This window comes from Festucalex cinctus, chromosome 1, assembly GCF_051991245.1.
Source record: "Festucalex cinctus isolate MCC-2025b chromosome 1, RoL_Fcin_1.0, whole genome shotgun sequence".
Classification (NCBI taxonomy): domain Eukaryota; kingdom Metazoa; phylum Chordata; class Actinopteri; order Syngnathiformes; family Syngnathidae; genus Festucalex; species Festucalex cinctus.
The window spans coordinates 1844223-1866322 of NC_135411.1; the positions used below are offsets into that span (position 1 = coordinate 1844223).

A 22100-nucleotide genomic window follows, 5' to 3' on the forward strand; every position below is an offset into this window, starting at 1 on the left:
TCATTTTTAAGATCAACACAAATTGTTTCCATCCTGTGGGGAAAAGGAATCAAACAGTGACAACTGCAACCTTCCGTCAAGCTTTTTATTGTGACGAGACGATTGAATAGAGACAGCGAGTGACGTGAAGCCATTTTCGTCTTGGCCTTCTTCTTCTTCTTCTTCCTGTCTTGCACACAGTCTCGGTCTCGCATGACGGAAATTTCTCCCGAGACGTCAGGTGATGGTTTGAAATACAATTTCTTTTGTCTCTATTATGTAAGCATGTGTAAAGAAGGACGACATTGTTTGAAGAGCAATCTTGTTTGCAAACAACTACAAGAAATGTCACAACTTGTTGCACTGACCAACAAACAAAACATGAGCAAGCAGCACAACTAAAATTCGTCCGGTACATCACATCAATGGTGGCCACAAAACTCTTCAACACACTTTGGGGTGACAAAATCGGCTTTATAGCCGCCGATTGCGTAGTAACAAGCTGTAACGTAATCCAAATCCTGAACCCACAACCTTTACTTAAGCACAACAATTAGATGCCATTATTAGACAAGAAGTTCAAGAAGTTTGCTGACAAAAAAAGATGCGCAAGGTTGATTTCCAGGACACGCCAAACATTTCATACCACATAACGTTGTCTTTGTTTGTAAATTTTGAGCAGCAGCAGATGGGACGAGAGATCACGTCAGCCATTGTGGGAAATGCAACGGATAGAGAACAGTTGATCCAAAAAGAAGATTTCAGTGATTACGTTTGGGTTTTTTTTCAGGCTAGTGACGCAATAGTCAGCCAAAATATGCTAGCTTCAGAAAGTTTGATGACATTATTTGGTCACTTGTTATGTTACGATGTTATTACATTTTTTTTTTTTTTTTAAAAAGGGGCCAACTTGTGACGTTACGGCCGGTTATTACGTTCTCGACTTGACATGGGAACATGCACACACAAGCACGTCACCTTGAAATGGAAGCGAGGGGGAATCGGACCGTCGATGACAAGGTTGGGTTTGATCCTGGCGAGAGTTTCCCGAGACCTTGTCGGCATGCGGGCGGGAAAGCTTCTCACTCCAAACGCTGAGTGAAGTTTTGTGGGAAAAGTCCCTTTTGCGCTGCCGTTCCCAGCGTCATCCAGTCGCTTTGCTTGAATCCCGTCAGCCAGCCGGCTTCCTGCAGCGGCGTACGAACAAATCTGAATCTGGCGGGCGCTCGGCCACGGCCGGCAACTCACCTGATCCTCCAGCGAAGCGGTGGGGACCACCAAGACCACGTCACCTTGCTTCAAGTCCAGCTCGTCGCTGTTGGCTGCCTCAAAGTCGTGCATGGTCTCCACCTGCGCAATTTGCAGCCCTTTCATGCGGCCTTTTGCCTTGACGGCAATTTGCAGACTTGCAAAAAGGTCTGACCTTGTAGAGGAAGTGGTCCGGGAGCTCCCCCGGAGCGCCTTTGACCGGATCTTTGTCGGCGACCGCCGCCACGCAGTTGTCGCTGATGGCGGCCGGCGAGACGATGTCGGCATCGCGATCGTCATCGCCTTCATTGCTGGAGGCGGGTTCGATCACCACGGACGGGATGGCCATGCTTTCCTGCAAAAGCGCACGCAAGTTGACTTCACCGCGCGTCCGCCGGAAAGTGGACCATGGCGCTCGCGCTCTTTTGCTTGCGAGGGAAGCAAAGCGCAACGCTACGCTATTTTATTGTCGGACATAAACTGTGACGGCCTCACGAAAATGAGGGTAGCAAACGGACAGACAGAAGCTGTTTCAATTTGAATTGACAAGCGTTTTGTGGATAGAGTCACATTAGGACGACAATTGACTCCACTGGCTATTTTCAGCAAAAACATGAAGTTTTTTTTTCAGCCTTTGACCTGAAGGAAGGAGTGAATTTTTACAAGTCCCTGATTAATGTCTCCTCGGTCTTGTCCACATAAAGCAGGGACTCATTTTCCGTCAAAGTATCACAGACATTTCAAACAATTTGCAACTTTGAACCAGATTTGACCAAACTTTTGCCCGCAAGACTTTGCTTCTTTTCTTGTGGAACTCAAACCGATTCTGAAAATCAAAGACAAATCAAAATGGTTTCATAAGATGACAAAACACTTTTGGAACCAATTATGACAGGACTTGCGTATGAATAATCCACCTCAACTGGCTCCGCTCAACACAGAGGAACAGCGACTCGACCCCGAGTCCCTCCCGGCTGACCGAGCTTCTCACTCTATCTCGAATGCTGTAGTCACATCAAAAGCGTTTCGAATTTCGGCATTTCGGCGGCGCGTTTGCATTGTAGTCGATGTACTTCGCCGGACCAAAGTTTCTGGGGCGGCGCGGAGGACGCGTTTGGAGGACTGGGATGCGGTGCAGCGCACACACTCGCATATTCGCCAAAGTTCAAAAATGTCAACTTTTTTTTTTTTTTTGCATTTCGCCTCGCAGTAGCCAATCGGTTTTGAGTATGGGCTACGTCACACGTAGCGTCCTTTATGTTGTCACCCTGGGCGCAACAATACGGCCAGCTGGAACAGAATGGTGAGCAAGGAAGTAGCATACAAGTAGTGGCTTACAAGTGCTGCTAAGTGTATTTACTCGCAGTTGAAGTGTACCGAGGTAGCAGCAGTGTTCATGCATGCTAAGGCTATTTAGCACAACTGCCTGCCACCCGGTTGCCACTAATAAAGCAAAAATCCTTCCGCGTACCTCAAAACAGGTGCTGCTGGAGAAAATAGTGCCACGGCTGTACAGTCCCAGGAAAGAAGTAGAAGTAGTCTGTGGTGCTCTTTTTTTTTTTTTTTTTGACTCTCTAAAATGCTCTACAGTCGTTGTTCACCAAGGGACACGCCTCCTCGTCTCCAGTGTACACGAATGAACGAATGAGTGGCAATTGTTACAACAAAAACCTTACGCGGTGAAACTCTAAGGAAGGATGCGTTCCAGCCTGCCTTTTGGGATTTGGTGTGAATGTAGCATAAGAGAGAGCCCGGACACCCTGCGCAGGAAACTCATTTGGGCCGCTTGTATCAGGGATCTTGTTCTTTCTGTCACGATTCACAGCTTGTGACCATAGAGGTGAGGGTAGGAACATAGTTGGACTGGTAAACGGTCGGCATTGCTGCAGACGCTGCACCGATCCGCCTGTCCATCTCCCGCTCGATCCTGCCCCCACTCGTGAACAAGACCCCAAGATACTTGAACTCCTCCACTTGGGACAGGATCTCATCCCCGATCCAAAGAGGGCACACCAAGTTTATCTGACTAAGGTCCATGGTCTCGGATTTGGAGGTGCTGATTTTCGTCCCAACCGCTTCACCCTCGGCTACGAAGCGCTCCACTGTGAATTGGAAATCGTGGCTTGGAGAAGCCAACAGTACCACATCATCCACAAAAAGCAGAGATGCAATGCTGAGGCCGCCAAACCGGACCCCCACAACACCTTGAAATTCTGTCTATAAAGGTTCTGAACAGACCAGACCAGACCCGGTGACCAAGGGCAGGCTTGGCGGAGTCCAACCCTCACTGGGAATGAAGCCGACTTACTGCCGGCAAAGCGGACCAAACTCTGACACCGGTTGTACGAGGACCAAACAGCCCGTATCAGAGACCCGTACTCCGGAATGACCCCAACAGGACTCCCTGAGGGACACGGTCGAATGCCTTCCCCAAGTCCACAAAACACATGTAGACTGGTTGGGCGAACTCCCGCGCACCCTCGGGGATCCTGCCGAGGGTGTAGAACTGGTCCACTGTTCCACGACCGGGACGAAAATCCACATTGCTCCTCCTGAATCCAAGATTGGACTTCAGTCCAGCACCCCTGAATAGACTGGCTAAGTTTAACAATGATGAAGTTGGTGAAGTGCGAATGAAAAGCGTTGAACTCACTGCAGGGTTTTCTTCCAGAGGAGGGGCACAACTTTCTGCTGCTGTATTTTCTTCAGCAGCAGGGGGCACCAGCGAGGGTTCTTCCTCATCAGCCAGGGACGCCTGAGGCACTTCTTCACCGGCATCGGGCATCTCGGAAGCCTCGGCTGATTCAGGCTTGACTTCTTTCTTGTTCTGAAGACAGAGCCCAAATTCACTTCTCTAAATGTAATGGCCAATCAAGACACTGGAAATGAGCAATTGTCTACTCACTATTTGATCAAAATCAGCAAAGAAGGACGGGCCAGTGGAATCCTTCGGAATGCATGTTTACAAGGAGACAAGAGGAATCTCAAACGGCCGTAAAAAAAAAAAAAAAAAAAGGAACAAAGAAGGGGCACAGGGAAGGTGACTATGGAGCTGCAGGGAAAAGGATCATTCTACGACGGAACAGACTGACAGATGGATTGATCCAATTTGTCAGCCGTTCCAATTGCTGCTTGAAGTTGAAAACGACGAGTCAAGCTAAGCCTAAGACCGCAATCACATGCTTGCGAGCCGTCAAACGCGGGAAGTGTGACGTGGAGAAGGAAAAGCCGAGGTTAGACTTGGGAGAAGGTTGACAATCTCAACTGGCGTCTACTTGCTGACGACTACAAATGGGACCGTGTACCTCTTCCTTTCCTTTTGCTACATCTTGGCGGTACATTTTTCCAAATGACAGCTCTGCGGCCTCATCTTCGCACGGGTCACAACTTTCGGCTTCCTTGGGAACGTTTACACCTTGGTCTTGCGTGCTTGAGCGTCCGCCTTCATTTGGAGGCTCCAACTTGCCAACTTGCTCCCGGGACACGTCTCCGTCGGACACGCCATCAGCGGATGCCGCGCAAAGACTGTTTGCAAACGGACCCCGGCCGCTGCCGACATCGCCAGAGACCACCGGACCCTCAGACTCCAAACTGGCTTCCGACTTCAAACGATCTGCGTCGTCTCCGGCAAAAACAACGACGCCGTCAAACGAATCTCCGTGCCGGGTTTGGGCAAAAGGATCGGAACTAAAGGCACCGCCATCCGGTGCTTCGGCAAAAGGGTCGGAATCAAACGCACCTCTTCCCTGCAGGTCGGCAAAAGGGTCCGAATTGAACACACCTTCCCGTGATTCGGCAAAAGGATCCGAATCAAACGCGCCTCCTCTCTGGAGGCCGACAAAAGGATCCCAATCAAACGTTCCTTCCCCCTCCCGTGATTCTGCAAAAGGATCTGAACCTAAGCCTCCTCCTTCCTCTACGTGGGCAAAAGGATCCAAATCAAACGTTCCTCCTCCTTGCATTTCAGCAAAAGGAGGTGAAGCAAAGCCTCCTTGTCCTCCTTTCTGGGTTCCCGCAAACGGATCTGAATCTGCTTCCATCCCGGGTCGTAGATCCTTGCTTTCAGCATCTGCGGACGTGACATCTGTTTTTTGCTCATCATTCACACTTCTTTCAGCATCAGGACGACGGTCACGTGAACGTTGGGCCTCCCCGGCCCATTCTTCAGCGCTTTCGTATTCGGAACCCGAGCCATCGGGAGAGCCGGAGCGCTGGTCTGTCGCGCGCTCTGACCCGTCCTCAATCCGCTCGCCAAACTCGTTGGTAACGATGAGGCCAGGGGTAGATTTCCGGCGACCTCCCTCCCCTGCGCCCAACTCCGCCTGCCCTTCCTCCAATTGATCGGCGACACCATACAGAAGGTCGGGGTGACTTTGTGACGGTCGATCTCGGCCGCTAACCTCATCGCCTGCCGCCTCGCTGTCCTCGGGAGCCGGAGGAGGTGTTGCCTCATCTCCACGACCGCCCCCATCCCCTCCCTCCACCCCTGAGGGAGCTCCGGCGGCGCCTTCCCCTGCGCCGGCCTCCCCGTTGGTGGCCGCTGAAGCAAAATCGGCCGACCAGTCGGCGACAAAGCCGCTCTCGGAATCCTGAGCAAACGCAGACAATGAAATCAAGTCAGTCTGCTTTGTATTATTTTTCAACAATTCGTGTGAATCTGATTTATTATTTTGTTGATTTTGTTTGTGCTCTTTGTCCTGTCTTCAGCCTCAGTCTCCAATCAAATATGACAACCGAGTTGTTGCCATGCTGAGTGTATCAGGTGTGTACAGTACTTACAGTCTGGGCTGGCTGAGCCTAAAAGGGAGTAGCAGGACACAGCTGACGTACGCACGCATCATTTCACCGGCAAATCAAGTGCGCCGAACCCAAATGTACTCACCGACCACGTATCCCAAGGCACAGCAGTCTGCTCGGGGAAAAAGAAAAAAGGAGGGACTTCAAGTTGGGACCATGTTCCAATGCAGTCCAAAAGACATTCCACAACTGTCAGGACACTCTGAAAGGAGCCTCCTCTCTTAAAAGCAGAGCTACATCGGCAAAAGTGCCGTGCCGTGAGGACAACTTTCGGCCAGCGCTTTCTGACGCAGTCTCAAAAAAAGGACAGATCGACAAAAACAGTCGCTGCTCAGTCCTGCGACTTTGCATCCAAAAGCATTTGCCGAAAGTTGTCCATCCGTCGATGATGCAACGAGGGTTTTGCCCTACTCTGGTGAAATGAAAGCATGTTGAAAACCTTCACATTCAGCACGGGCGGCGACAGGGGCGAGCGGCAAATAGGCATGCGCCGATAACCGCTCTGACAGTTTAGAATGGATTGAACAAGTCCATAAATGGTAATAGCGACTGCCAGCACTAATCAACTCCTCTCTTTCTGTGTTGAAGCAGGACGCAATAGACCCCTTCAGAGTTTGTAAACAAGGTGAGGCAATTTAAAGGGCGTGGCTTAGCTGGAGGCAAAAACGCCTCAGTGACGCGTGGTTGTAACACCGGTCGGCATATTTTCACGGAGTGTTTACGTCGGAATGGACGTGGAAAAGGGCCATTTGAGTGAACTGACTCCCCACGAGCGTAATTGTCACTTTAAAAAGTGACCTGTGACTGATGGGATGAGATTTACTGACCCCGACTCACTCATGCACTGGAGAGACGATTTAACAGACTAGCCACCGGACATTTATAGAAAAAGCGAGCCTTTATACTAAAGATAAACTGCCGGCCTATAAATCATTAGACGCCTACAACTTCGTCTTGAATGGACAACTTGAGCGAGGACTTCGGTTTGGTGCGGTCGCAAGTGCTGCCGAGTCAACGACAGGGGCAGAAGATGAAGATGTACGAGGCGGGGGCCTCCCCTACAAAGATTTTACAACAAGTATTGTTGTATTGGGGGGGCTTTTGCCTCGACAAAACTGAAACGTACAGCTAACGCGCAAGCTAGCTTTTCAGTCATTTCCCTGGAAAATGACGGCCAGCACTCAATCGGCGAGGTATGCGTGTGCAGCAGCAGTTTGTTTCTGTGCGTGTGTGTAAAGAACCTGCGGTAGCGGCGACACGCTCTCATCGGGCTGGAAGGCGTCGAAGTCGAGATCGAGAAGAGATTCTCCCGGCCGCTCGTTGGGCTGCCGGCAGACACACAAGACGGTTAGCCAGCGAGGCGAGGCGAGACGCGACGCAGCCAAAATGCTCCCAGACCTGCGATGGCGACGGTGCCGGCAAAAACTCTCCTCCAAACAGGTCGATGATTTGCTCCTCCGCCACCTCCTTGGAAGGCGTGGCTTTGGGGGGCGGCGGCACCGGGGGCCCCTTTTTCATCTGACAAACAGCCACATGCGTCTGTCAGCGTACGACCTTCGGCCGGCATCTCCGGCTCGCGTCGCGCGCTCACGGCAAGTTGGACTTTCCCGGACAATGACGACGGCTAACGTTGGCCGCTTCACGACACAACATTCGGAAGGAAACTCACCTGTGGAAGCTCCTTGCTGAAAACCTGCGTTGGCACTCGTGTTCATTTTGTCAACAAAAACTAGACAAAAATCATTTGGCCAACACACATTTTTCACCAGGCTAAAACTGGACTAAAAGCCTCATGAATAAACAACAAGTGGGACTAAATTAGTCTGCATTTTCGACGACTAATAAAGATGAGACGAAAATGTCCTTCACTTCATAATCGATGGACATTTTAGTTCAGAAAGGAAAATGAGAGGAAATGATATGACTTTGTAAGATCTTGTCTCTGCTAATGTCATGTGACACACAGCACAAACACATGGGACAGACAGGAGGCGGACTCGCGGTGAAAGGTTAAAAAAAACAAAAACAAAAAGTCAATTCTAGTTATAATGATGAATCCAACGGGTATAACGTTCCGACAATCATGATAATGCGACTGCTAACTAATGCTGCCTAACTTACTTATTTTATGGAGCTATAGTCGCCTCTGTTATTGTGTCAAAAGTTGTTTTTCATCAAAAAGATGAGAGAAAATTTGATGTGAAATAGTTTTAGATTCGAAAGAGCTCAATGAACCCCCCAAAAAGATACAGGCGTTAAAATGATTGTCCTGACTAAAATGTTGACAGTTTTTGTTTACTAAAACGAGATGAATAACATGACGCTGGATTGAAATTTCAAAATGGCAGCCTGATTGCAAGCTGTCCTGTTGTGAGCGGCGCCATCTGGCGTTCACACGTCGTCGACTTCCGTCTGTCATCCAAAGTGGACTCGCTCATGTTGACAAAAGCGCAAGTCATTCACGCAAAGGGTCATGACAGGAGTTAGCAAGATGGTGGCTAATGCTATTGCTATGCTTTGGTTGGCCGCTGTCGGTGTCGGATGTGATCGGGCTGCCGGATGGTATCGGGGTCGCCTGCAGATGACGTCACGTTACAGAATTGTCCGGAAACTGTTCAAAATAACAAAATTGATGGACTAAAATTGCACAGACGTCTAGAAACCGAAAAATATAAAAGCATGATACTTCAAGAGTGGGGAAAAAAATCGATTGACGCGCCTTCGTGCTTGCGTGGTGACGTCAGTACAGCAGCGCTAACAAAGTTAGCTTCGGTTTGGTTTCTTTTTTAGCTGTTCACAAATCCATCACAACAACAACAAACAGTCTTAAAGTGACAATAGGAACACATTAACAATCAAAACGGAAAATATTTGTCACATCTGAGACCATTATTTTGTGTATTTATCATGAATCAATCTATTTGATTATTTATTCAATGTGTTCATATTCTTCGGTTTATTTCCATTTTTAGAATTTCAGTTGGTACATTTTGTTATTTCAATGACATCTTGAAAATTTTCGATGTTAACTGGATCATTTCCAGCCAATCCTGTCGCGTGTTGGTTCGGCGACTCCGAGACCGTCTGGCAGCCTGAATGTGCACCGACAGCGGCGAACCGACGTACGCAAGCGGCAGCCATGTTGGGGAGGTCGCCATTGGCATAATCAACATCGAAACGAAGTGCGACTTGTTCATTTCAATGAACTTGACATGCTGTCGATGCCACAATGTGGGCTGCACTTTTTTTTTTGGAACCTGTGAAAGGCTCCTCCCCTTTCCCTCGTCGTAACATTTGTTGGTTGCGCGGGTTTATTGAAACATAAACAAACATTTTGCATATTGTCTACAATGTATTTGATTCATTTTGTGCTTTTTCTGCCGTCCACACAGAGAAAATTTGACTTTGAGCATCCTAGCTTAGCATTTTGGTCGGCACGCAGTTGAGAAGATGCAAAACGAGGTTGAAAAGATGGTCGATGCTCATTTGAAATCAAATTTGTTTCCAACAAAACAGAATTTGAACGATTGGGAGACATTGAAGGACATGATGACGATGATGATGATGATAATGATGACGATGATGTGACGTCCTGCAGCGGCTTCATTGAAGCGGTTTGGATTTGGATGAGCGGGGAGGCAACGTGACAAAAACACGACTCGTTTGCTCTACAAGTCTGGTTCCCACAAAAAAAAAAAAAAAAAAAATCAGCACGTGATCATCGAGGTCATCGAGGTCATCCTGCTGACGGCCTCAAAGGGAAAGCGTGAACATTTTGTCCAAACGGCACATTTCGATTCTTCACACGCAATCCGGAACTTTAGCGTCAGCCTCAAATATGTTTCGGCAAGCGGCCATTTTCAACGGGTAGGCAAAGTCCGGCACGTCCTCGCGTGGGGGCCGGAGGGGGCCCGTCCGCGTGAGGCGTCCGTCCCACCGCCGCTTTTCCAAAATGAAAGAAGAGAGCGGACGCCGACACCCGGCTGCCTCAAGAAAAAGGGGAACCAGCTTTGTAGACTTGCAGACAAATTTGTCCAAATGTGCTGGACAAACGTGTTCCTCATGCCGCCACGTCGCTGGCAAATTACACACACAGCGACGCACACACACGCACGCACGCACGCAGACGTGTGTCTTTGTACCATGGTGGGGACGTCTCATTGACATCGTGCCTTTCCCTAATCTCAAGCATCCGGAATGATGCCTTCCGTCCAATTCACACCGGCTGCGGAACGCACGCGGCGCGTTTTCCGTACAGAACGCGTTCAAGTCTCCGTGAAGCAGAAGAAAAGACACCAGCCGGACAGGAAGTCGGGCGTCTCGCATCCAGGTCAATCCGCTACGTTTCAAAATAAAACCAAACTCCGTTTTTGGGAGGGAAGCTAGCTAGCGACATAGAACGACACGAGTCGAACATCTGAGACAAAAAATGAGCTCAGAATAAATGAACCTGACAAAAGAAGAGGATTTCAACACAAGACGGACTTACTGGTGATAGAAGAGCCAGAAAAAATGTGGACAGGCAAGCGTGGCTCTTGTTTCCAAATTGGATTCTCTCTACGGACTGGACTGTTGTCGGCAGTTTGGCCGCGATATTCCTGGAGGGACGGCGTCGGTGGCTGGGTGGCACGGTTTCCGACGGGGGAACGTCGGTGCCGTCCGACTGCCCCAGCCGGCACCTGCGGGTCGCTTGTGTTTCCTTGCGCCAGGAAAACAGGCAGCATTTCTCACATTTCTCCCTTTCAGCTCAGAGGAGAAGTCGGCGCTGGTGAGCTAAGATGGACGGCGGTGGAGCTGAGGACGCCAACGTCACCGCCGCCGCGCTTGGATGGGACTGGACAATTGGAGCGTTCTTTTGTGTGTATGGTGCTCGTCACAAACGCGGCAGGTGCCGATAGGCAAACGTAGCTTGTAGCAAACGTGTTGACATCACGTTTCTGATCAACTGCTGAAAGGAGACTAAAACTGCTTCAAACATCAAAACGGACGTCGGAATGGAAGAATGTTGATTTGTTGTGATTGTCTTGTATTGGTGTCATGTTTGCCTTTTTGCGTTTGAAAGCGCTGGAGAAATCAAATGCAGTTATACACGCTTGTAATTGCATGAACTCAACTCTCACATTTGGCCACACGCAGCACACGCGCTGCCAATTGCAGTCCGCGCGGAAACCGTACCGCATCCTTTCCGCAGTCGGCGTGAATTGGGCGTGACTGGAACCTCAAGCCTGCCGGAATAAAAAAGAGGTGCGATCTTGCGGGGACGGTCGTCGAGCCTGGAAAAACAGGCACGGAAGGGCCCCACAATGTAGCAAAGACACACGCGCGCGACACACAGGTGACACAGGTGACATGTTGACTCACCATCCCAGAGACGAGCGTGCAGCAAAGAAGAACAGCCACAGAACGTTAAGCAACAACACGGCCTGTCTGCTAGCATGCTAAAGCTAATCATCGGCTGCTTTCAAAGGACTTTTTGCCGCCTTCGCCAAACGGGAACGCTTCCCGTACAGCCGCTTTACCTGCGCGGGAGATTTTGGACGAAGCGGCGGTCCCGGGGAGACGGGGCGGAGCGTGTGATTGGAAGCGGCGTCCGGACTCTCGGGCGGACTCTCGTCTTCGGGCGGCGACGGCGTGCGGGCCAGCCGCAGCGGACCCGAATCGCTGCGCCAGACCAAGAAGGTGACCTCCGACCTTGCCGACCGTCCGATTGGAGAAGGACGTCCGACTCACCTGGGCGCTCCTTGGATGGTGAACATCTTGTCGGCGTGCTGTTCGCTAAGTTGCATCATCACTTCGTACAGCTGCTTGCACACCTGCACAAAACGAGGCGTCACGGAGAAAGCTGGCAAACGGGAAAGAGCGGCCGGGTCCCGGTCCGGTCCCGGTCCCGGTCCTGCCTCACCAGGGAAATCTCTCGGTGAAATCTGGCCTCCAGGCTGCTGACGCTCCTGAAGGTGCTGATGTAGAAGCTCACCCGGCTGAAAGGAGCACACTCGCAATTTCAGCACAAATGCTGAAGGTTCCCGTCCATATCATGCAAAATACACTTTTTCTCCAATGTCGGCCATATATGCTGAATAAAGTACGCTTCACCCAGAAAGAAAAATAGGCTTGGGCTTCAGCGTCCGTTCGGCTCTTCAACTCTCACAGGGCTTTGAGAGTGCACATGGAAACACCTCTTGGTGCTCGGTGCTAACGGCTAACTGAGGACGTTTTTTCAAAGCAAGGCACGGGTGCTAGTGGTGAGACACAGTCCAAATAGCTCCTCCACGTTACATTATATATAAGTATACTTGCTAATGCTAGCACACATTGAGTTCCTCCGCATATTGACTCGATTCACAAGCTAATTACATCCATCTGGCCATTAGCATGAATTTGAAACATAGAAGGGCCAAAACATGTCATTTGAAAACATGAAAAAATGACTTGTGAAAATTCAATTGCACTAAAAAAGTAGCCACCAGAGTGTGCGACAACTGCACAAATGGAAATCAACCCAACTTTTTTTTTAAACACGTGCTGCTTTTAATATCGTGACATTGTGGCAGCTTTAATATCACGATATCGCGATATTGCCGCTATCGTTACATCCCTACTTGCGATCAGGAGAAACTGCTGGCCAACATTTTGTGGGCGGTTTTAGCACGACGTCATGAAAGGGGTGTGGCAGTCGCACAGGGAGAGGCGGGACTTAAGCGAGCCAGCAGTCGTCTCGGTTTGAAGGCGAAAAAAAACAAAACAAAAAACCCCATATAAAAAAACGGGCATTTGCTCGCAAATGAGACGGCCGCTGTGCCAACATCGGATCATATGAAAGCTTATGTTGCATGATATGGAAACAAATGTCGTGCGTTTGCTTTCTGATTGGCATTCCCGTCTGGAAACAAGGTATGTGAAAATGGACGTGAGCTGAGACGACCTGTCCCAAAGGGTGGGAAGTTCGTCCTGCAGGCCCACGTTGAGCTCGTCAAACACTCGCTGGGCCTTTCGCAGCTCCTCGTCCGCCTGCCAAAAAAAAGGAGGAGAAACCTTGCAAAAACATTCCAAAACAAAAAGACACGCGGCAACTTTGCGTCACGTCATCGCAGGCGGCCAACGCGATTGACGTGATGAAGTCATCAACATTGGCCCCTCCCACAGTCAGCATATTTCACATCCATCCATTTTCTTACCCGCTTGCTCCTCACAAGGGTCGCTGGAGCCCATCTCAGCCGGCTGTGGGCAGTGGGCGGGGTTACACATCGGACTGCTTGCCAGCCAATCGCAGGGCACACAGAGACCAACAACCATCCGCACTCACACGCACACCGATGAATCTGCCGTGCATGTCTTTGGAATGTGGGCGGAGACCGGAGTACCCGCAGAAGACCCACAGGGGCCGACACGGGGAGAACATGCAAACTCCACTCAGGAAGGTCGGAGCAGGACTCGATCTTGCGTCCTCGGTACTGGAAGGCGGACATGCTAACCACTCGCCCACCGTTGCGCCCGCATATTTTCCAATGGCAGGAAACTTTTTCTTTTTTTTTCCCGCTTTCCTGTGCGTGCGTTTGCCCAAGTTGCAACTAACCCCTGCTGGGGGCGGCCGGCGACAGGCGGCCTCCGGTCGTCTTGGATCTCTCTTTTGTGTGTGTCATTTACTATTGTTTGTAAGTGCATATTGTTTGATTGTTTTGGAAAAAAAATTCCTCGACAGTTGTTGATCTGGATTGAAAAATGTTTGTTTGATGTTTGTATGTCTTACAGCAAAACAAACAAACAAACTTTGGCCACATTTGTCGCTCGACGTCGTCATTCGGCTGAAAACGAGTCGCGGTGGCTCGCTAAGCCGGTTTGAGCAAACGGGTAACGAAAGCGTCTCGTCTCCGGTTGGGCCCAGCAGGTTCCGTCCGCACGTCCGGTACTTCACTCATTCTTTTAGGAGGAGTTTCTGTCCAAATGCCGTTGACTTTTGTTGCTCTCGTGTTTTTGGGGATAAACAACAACTTTTGAAAGGTATTCATTGTCCACGAAAAAGTTCTATTAATATTGTCAACTTTTGACTGCTGAAAATGTCTCAATCAGTCAAGAATCCCTTTTGTGGACTTTGAGGAAAGACGAGAATGTTGTCCGAGTGTCGATAAAACAAACATTTGCCATTCATGACGTTTCCAGACAGTCACAAACGCAAATAATATCAATAATACAACATGCAGCTTTTCAGAGGAAAAAAACGGAGCAAGCGAAGACTGCGATTGGCTGGCAACCAGTTGAGGGTGGGCCCCGCCCGCCGACTGCCCGAAGCCGGCTGGGATAGGCTCCAGCAGCCCCGTGAGGAATAAGCGGACCTGAGAAGGATGTGTTAGCGTCGGATGAAGAGAAGAATGTGAAATTTGCAGTGCGACGCTTTTCAGCATTTGCGTAACCTTGGCAACTACTTCCAAATATGGAGAAGGTCAGAAACTAAAAGTGAGTTTGACAACTCGTTTTGGAATGTTGGATGGTCGTCCGATTCCCTTCCCGAAATATGGTGGATGCTCGCTAAGCGAACACGACGGAAGCAAACGGAAGAAGGTCCGGAACCACCAACGCCAGCGACGGCCGGACGGACGGACGGACGGACGGCGCCTCAAGAGTTGAGGCGGGCAAAAAAAAAACATTTTGGAGGCGGACCTTGAGCATCTTGCGGTCGTTTTTCATGCCGGACGTCTGCAGCGTCTCCACGTGATGGCGAGCGCTGTCGTAGTCGATCAGCTTGCGGCTTCTTTTGGCCACTCGGTTCTGAAGACGGACGGACGGACGGACGGACGGGCGGACGGGAAGCCAGTCAGTCGGTCAGCTCGCAACGTTGATAAAAAGCGAGTGATCACCTTCAGCTCGGGAAACTGTAGCAAGTACGCATCCAGGTTGAGCAGCGTGGAGTCCACCAGCTTATTGTGGAAGTTTTCCCACAATGCATCACAATCCTGCGGGCGGGGAAAAAAAAAGAACAAAGTTACGTCAACTTCAAGGTGACAGCTCATCAATTCAAGTTGGACTTTTGGAAACTTTCATGGGTTACTGCAATTCAAACAATTAGGGATGTTCAATGCTGCTTTTTTTTTTAGACCGATGCCGATACAAGTCATCGGCTCTCCGGTGTTCATTTTGTCGACCATTTTGAAATTGAGTCTCGGTTGTAGTCCAATTTCAGTCGCACTTGTTAGTTTTTAGCACAGTTAGTCAGCCTCATCTCGTTTTGACTTTTTCCATTTTTAGTCGACTATAAATGGAACATATTTGTCATGTTTGGGTTTTGGGGGGTTTGGGTTTTGGTTTACTTTTGGGGGTTTATGTTGTCTTTTGTCCGGTTTTTATATATATACATTAGTGCTGTCAAACGATTACAATTTTTTTATCTGATTAATCACGATTAATCGGCTAAATTACTTGCGTATTCGCATAATATGAAATCAATACAAAATGCCGTAACATTTTGACATTAACGCATTTTATGATCTGAATGTCATTTGCAAACATTGATGAAATGCACGTACGCAATTGCATGCATGCGCATATTTGCTCGAAACGTAACAGCATCATATCAATTAGGTGCAATTCAGCAATTATTAATTAAACACAAATGACTTTCGTTTGATCTAAAGTCCCGTCGGGGTGTTTTTGAAAGCGTTTTGAAATTTACCAGCGAGCGCATCAACTGGAGTCATTTTGGAACAACAGTCGCAGGAAATGTCGTGCATTGACCTCATCACTGACCTGTGCGGCCTTCAATGTGACCTTCCGTCGTTACGTTCAAGGCTCCAGTGCGGTCAAAAAAATTGTGCGATTAATATGCGTTAATACGTGATTGATGCGACAATTTTTCTGTGATTAATTCATCTATTAACACTTTATCTTTGACAGCCCTAATATATATATATATTTTTTATTTTTTTTTGTCAGCAGATTATATGGAACCTTTTTGTATCTGAAAGTATTTGGCATCAAATTTTCTCTCATCTTTTTGATGACAACCAAAATAGACGTTTCATCACTTTTAATGTTGGCAGGTTGAAATTGCTCATTTTGAGAAAAAAGAGCTTGAAAGTTTTTCCACTTGCATCTTTCAAATGTCCTTTGGACATGAATCTCAATTTCATCCTCACGTCCAGCGTGTGCGATCATCGCCGACTTCCCGCTCACAGCGTTCTGGGACACGAGTTCTGGTCCGGTGTTGGACGAGAGGAAAAAAGTCCAGCAAGTTGGCTGGGGTCATGGAAATAAAGCGTTTTTCTTGGAAAAAAGACAACATTTGCATCACAATTCTCCTTTCTGAAAAAGCCGGGCACTACTTTTCTGTTTGTTGGTATCACTGCAGACAGTTGATCGACGCGCTGCAGAAAGCCGATTTGCGCGCCTTGGAAAAGACAAACGACTTTCAGATTGGTGCGCGTCTGTCAGCTGCATGCAGTGATACCAACAAACAGAAAAGTAGTGCCCGGCTTTTTTCAGAAAGGAGAATTGTGATGCAAATGTTCTCTTTTTCGAAGAAAAACGCTTTATTTCCATGACCCCAGCCAACTTGCTGGACTATTTTCCTCTCGTCCAACACCGGACCAGAACTCGTGTCCCAGAACGCTGTGAGCGGGAAGTCGGCGATGATCGCACACGCTGGACGTGAGGGTGAAATTGAGATTCATGTCCAAAAATCCCAACGATCACTTTAACCCTGGCGTGACCCCAGATGTGAGTCAAGAGCCAAAAACATGACCCGAGTCGTGATTTATAGTCAAGTCCAAATGGAGTCAATAGAAACGGGCTGAGGTTGACTCACTGCGTTGAAAAGTAAAATGGCCGACATTTGAAAGGAAGCGTCGTTGTCGCTTTGTTGCGTTACCTTGCCGATGGTCATGACGTCATCGCGTCCGTGCCAGTCGGGCTCGTAGACCTCGTGGAGGGACTGGGTCAGGTTGATGGAGGCCTGCTGCATCCCTGCGCAAGACACACGCGTCACCGCGTTTGTGCGTTTGTGCGTTTGTGCGTTTGTGCGTCACCTTTGATGGCCGCCATGTAGGCCTTCATCTCCCTCTGCAGTCGCGAGCCTTCGCCCTTCAGTCACGCCACAAAACAGACCAAAAAAACCAGAAACGGCCGTTAGCAGGTGAAGAAAGGTGAAAGTGCGCCGCGTGTTTGTTCACCTCTTGTCTCCGGAAGTTGACCACAACTTGCTCAAACTGCTCGTCTTTGGTCTCGTCGGCTTTTCCCAGCTTCTGCAACACCTGAAAACATTGATTGGCGCAATCCTTTCAAAATCATCGTCACCGAAACACGCAAGCGTCAGCGGAGACGTTCACAAGCACGCTCGGCAAATGCCGCTCGCCATGTTTGATTGGGGCCCTTGGACCAGATCGCAAACGGCCCTCAATCGTTCTCATGGATCAGATGATCAGTTCCACAAACGCAATCCATCTGATTGATCGCTAACTCGGATTTGTTTCGCCTCATGCTGGCTCGTGCACGTGCGAGGGGCGTGGCTTTCTTTGCCAGACATCGGAGGGGGCGGAGCGAGGAGACACGTGAGGCTACGTTCAAATCTTGCTAGCAGTTGCAAAACCTTTACATATTCATTTTCATTCCTTCTGAAATGTTGCTACAATAATCTCTCTTGCATGACGAAGCATCATGTTAGTATGTTTTTCCTCTTTTTTTTGTACCGTTAACAATTTTGCATTTAATAAGTTGTTAAATATATATATAACTATCTATCCATCCATTTTCTTGAGTGTCAATAGGCTGTAGCTGAATGAATCACACATGACGTCATCTCGCGAGAAAAGGGAACATTAATGCCGAATGAAGTCTGAGTGTGTATTGAGCCGATCAATCAATCGATCTTGCTTTTCGCTCAACGGTGACGTCATCACGATCGCGCTGTCAAAAGGTCCCCATTTGACGTTTGGAATCTGCCGCGGCCTGCAAGGACGTCAGCGTCCATCCCGTCCTTCTCCTCCTCCCTCCGCTTCACACACACCTCCTCTTGGTCTCTCTTCCTCTTCCTCCTCCTCCTCCTCCTCCCGCTTACCTTCTCCTGCGCCCGGTTGAGTCTTTTCTGCACATTTTTGGCGAAGATTCCCGTCTTGATGTCCGCCATGACGCCGCACTGACATCCGCGGATTAGGCAGCGTCCAGGGGGGGGAGGGAGGAAGAGGGAAGGGGTGTCGAGTGCGCGTGCGCGAGGCCTCATCAGATGAGAGAAATCGGAGGGCGGGGCCTAATCCCCAACGCCTGCGCGGATGATGTTGAAAACTGCCATGCGAGTCAAGTCAACAAACGTGGACAAAAGGATGATGAGGACACAAAAATATTTGTATCGTGAAACAAATGGTCCACATGTCGCCAATATTTGCCAGCTGTCAACTTGCCAAGGAGACGTTTGCGACTCGCTTCTCTCGTCAAACAAGGCAAGGCAGCACCTGTAATGTTGGCCTTGATCCAGCAGAGGGCAGCAAACGTGCACGAGTGAGCAGGCTGCTTATCGAGTTCAGTACAAGGAAGACTTGCAAGTTTTGCCATGGGAACATTTGTGCACAGTTCCATCCATCCATTTTCTTGACTGCTTATTCCTCACAAGGGTCGCTGGAGCCCATCTCAGCTGGCTGTGGGCAGTAGGCGGGGGACAGCCTGGACTGGTTGGCAGCCAATCGCAGGGCACACAGAGACAAACAACCATCCACACTCACACGCACACCGAGGGACAATTCAATCAACCTGCCATGCATGTCTTTGGAATGTGGGAGGAGACCGGAAGAGAAGACCCACGCGGGCACGGGGAGAACATGCAAACTCCACCCAGGAAAGCCGGAGCCTGGACTCGAACCCGAGTCCTCACAACTGGGAGGCAGACGTGCTAACCAGTCACGGCTACATGAAAAAAATAAAAATAAAAGCTAGGGGGTAACGACATGTGAAATGAAATGAATATGTTTCATTCAACACGAGCAGATCCAGTCTTCCTTGCTTTTTTATTCTTACAATCACCAATTGAGGGATAATAAAGCCTGAGTTGGTTGACGAAGGCCAAAAACGAAGGCTTCATTTCATAAATGTACACTTCTGTGTCACGCATGCTTTTATTTTTACAACCATGTTTCCTGTTTTAGCCTGAAATTCTGATTCCCCTCTCACGCCAGGTCACTTGCCCTTCCTGCAGTTCACTGATTACCGGTCCCCGCCCATGATCATCATCAGCTGCTTCCAATCAAGCCGGACAATAAAAGCCACTTGCATTCTCCCCTCAGTTGCCGAAGTGTCCTCACAGCCCTCGAACCACAGTCGGTGTTTTATGCTTTGTCTTGCGCCCTTAGTTTGCCCCTTGTTTTCCTCCCTAGTGGAGCGCTTTCTGTTGTCCCTGTTTTTGAGTGCCCTTTTGGTATCTCCAGTTTGGAGCTCTTTTTGTTCAGCCTTTTTTCCCTCTTGAAGAGGCGATTTGAGTTTCCTGTCATTAAAGCTGCAGCCTTGTTGGCCAACTTTATGCCTGCGTCTGAGTCCGACCTCCTCTCGTCGTGTCACTTATGTAGGTGAAATTTTGACAAACTGATCAATAAATGAACCAAAAACTGTCATGTTTCAGTTTTGTTTGGGTTGGGTTTTGTTTTATTTTGGTGGGAGTTTGTCTGATGTTTTTGTGTATTTCCCCTGTTTGGTCACAGTTAACCTTGTCCACCTGTGTGTCGCCCCTCCCCCTTCATGTGACCTAATTAGTGCCCTCTGCCTGCTGCGTTTCCCAGGTGTGTCTCGTTGTTGGCATAAGGGTTAATTAGTGGTGTTTGGTTCACGCGGGCGTGGGAGCGTTGACTTTTTCTTGTTCTAGTTGGTCTTCAACTGTGTTGCTCGTTTCTATGTTTGTTCCGGGTCGCACTTTTGGGTGACACCAAACAAAAGACAGTCAAATGACATCATCAGTGACGTGACCAGCTGAACTGAAGCATGAAAAACGACTTTTGATGACATAAAAATGGAAATGTTGCGACTTGTGAGCTCATTTTTTGGTTCATTTCCACTTGACTTATTTTTCATGTGACCATGAAAGGACTTCTTCTGTCACTGCAGTGCATTTCACGCCCTTCCACAGTTAACTACTGATGATGAGACAAATCGTCATTTGACCTTTGGCACAGTCGTGATGTCATTTCATCTGAAAAATGAGTTCTTGTGGTGGCTCGATTTCTAAGCCCAAAGGAAGAAACCCGCTTGAGTGAAAGTTCTGCTCTCCCACGTGACCGCTGTGCCATCCGATCCGAGCAGGTGACTGCGTGTGCACCGCCCAATGTTGCCATGTGTACGATAATGATCGTATTTGTACGATAATTTGACCCTCTGTACGATCAATAATCCTAAAAAAATTTGACTACTGTATTATTATTGCCGGCGAAATGAGATTATTATTCCCGGTTCAATTTTTTGGGACCTGCGCCCCGCCCTAAAATGTTGTTTAGAAAGGCCCTTCAAATTTTGGTTGGTCCTTGAGGCCTCAACTATTGTGCAAATGGCCTTAACGAAAAATAAAGGCTGTGTAATTTGCAAGACGGACCGTTTTAGGAATGACATCCTGAAAGTGGTGCAAACGAAAATATAGGCAGGTACAAATGACGTTTTTTTGCTTTTTTGCACATTCAATTACAGTTATTGCCCATTACGTAAAAGTTTCACGTATTCAAGTTTTTTCACGAATAACAAAGTTTTTGCATGTAATATTTTTTTCACCAATAGCAAAGTTTTTTCCATGAAAGTTTTTTTGGACCTGCGCTGGCCCTAAAATGTTTTTTTGAAAATGTGGTCGGTCCTTGTCGTGCAAATGACCTGAAATAAAAAATCAAGTCCGTTCAATTGAAAATGCAGCCAGTTTGACAAATGACATCTTCCACTGTAAAAACACAAGAGTCAATGATGGCATGAAAATGTGAAAATGAAATTGTAGCCAGTTTTAAGTTTCACTAATGACATATTGCACTGTAAAAAATAGAGTCAAGAAGAAGACTTGGCTATGACATGTCACGTGATTCCCAAGTGGACAACTCGAAATCCACGCGTCAATATAGTGAGCATTCGCCACTGCGTGCGACAGGGGACCCTTGTCGCCCGTGTTGGGAAAAAAGCGGAATGAATTGGGATGTATCGGCGATCTTTCAAATGTGGTGTGTGGTGAGGTAAGTCGAGGCTTTGAAATGGGCTCCCCGGATCTTTCGTGGAAGACGAACCGCTCGGGCCAACACGGCTCCTTCAACCGATTGAACTCGATCATATTGAAATGTCTTGTGCTCGTCCATTTGTAGCCTGTGACGCCAGCTGTGGCAGCTGCCGACATCCTTTGTGACGATGGCGCGGTGGCCAGTCAGCAGAGCCAGTAGCCCATGATGTAACCCTGCACCAAAACGTGGGCCCCTCCTGCGCCAGCTTTTCCAGAATCTCGGGCGCACGCTTCCGCGCCGCAGCCACGCGATCGCACCACTTGCGCACCGGCACGCGTTGGCGGTGGGCCGTCGAACCGGCGTGCCTCTGCCAACAGGCTCTTCAGTTCCTAAAAAAGTCAGCGGGCGAAGCTTGCTCCTCGCTTGAAATTTTGCTCGCAATTGAGTAGAATATTCTTGATTGTGGTGGGGGCGGAGCCTTTCGCTGCGAGGTATCTCGGCCAGCTGCGAGCGGGGGGGGGACATATGGACATTAGCACACAGACGTACTAACACAGACAGAAACAAAAGATGGGCCTGCCGTTCGTTACTCACCTGCGTAATTTGTCCACACTTGTTAAGAATTTTAAATCGGTGACTTGCGCCGCGCTCAAGCCAGCTGCCATAAAATGGCAAAATCGCACCACGTGGCTGTGCCGCTGCCTCGCGTTTTCTTTTTTTTGTGACTTATTTTTTATTGTCAACACAGCAACAATTCAAAAACACAAATGCCTCGTGTTTTCCATTTTTTTTTTTGCCAGTCCGCCCAGCCAATTTAAAGATCCGAAAATCTTCAATCATGTCCACTGGACACATGACAAAAGCAAGCACACGTGTACAGTCAAGTTATTGACAGTCAAGTATCTGTTCAGGAAATGTGATGCGATC

General features: G+C 48.7%; 1 protein-coding gene across 3 annotated transcripts; it reads right to left on the reverse strand.

The window, feature by feature from the left end:
• Positions 1-71: 71 nt before the first annotated feature.
• On the reverse strand, positions 72-18230 carry amph (amphiphysin). Of its 3 annotated transcripts, none has more exons than XM_077511733.1 (20): positions 18068-18230; positions 17184-17264; positions 17040-17094; positions 16883-16977; positions 14877-14972; positions 14680-14787; positions 12947-13032; positions 11927-12002; positions 11755-11837; positions 11544-11685; positions 7423-7533; positions 7266-7349; positions 6110-6136; positions 6007-6024; positions 4533-5816; positions 4133-4174; positions 3881-4054; positions 1403-1582; positions 1228-1329; positions 72-1166 (listed from the first exon to the last, which is right to left on the reverse strand). In XM_077511733.1, exons 1-20 carry the CDS (start codon positions 18227-18229, stop codon positions 1062-1064), a joined length of 3111 nt encoding a protein of 1036 aa, XP_077367859.1. In that variant the 5' UTR covers position 18230; the 3' UTR covers positions 72-1061. The 3 variants fall into 3 exon arrangements, with proteins under 3 accessions (XP_077367859.1, XP_077367860.1, XP_077367858.1); XM_077511734.1 differs by having other exon boundaries at positions 5628-5816; positions 7423-7542; XM_077511732.1 differs by having other exon boundaries at positions 7423-7542.
• Between the last annotated feature and the right edge of the window lie 3870 nt (positions 18231-22100).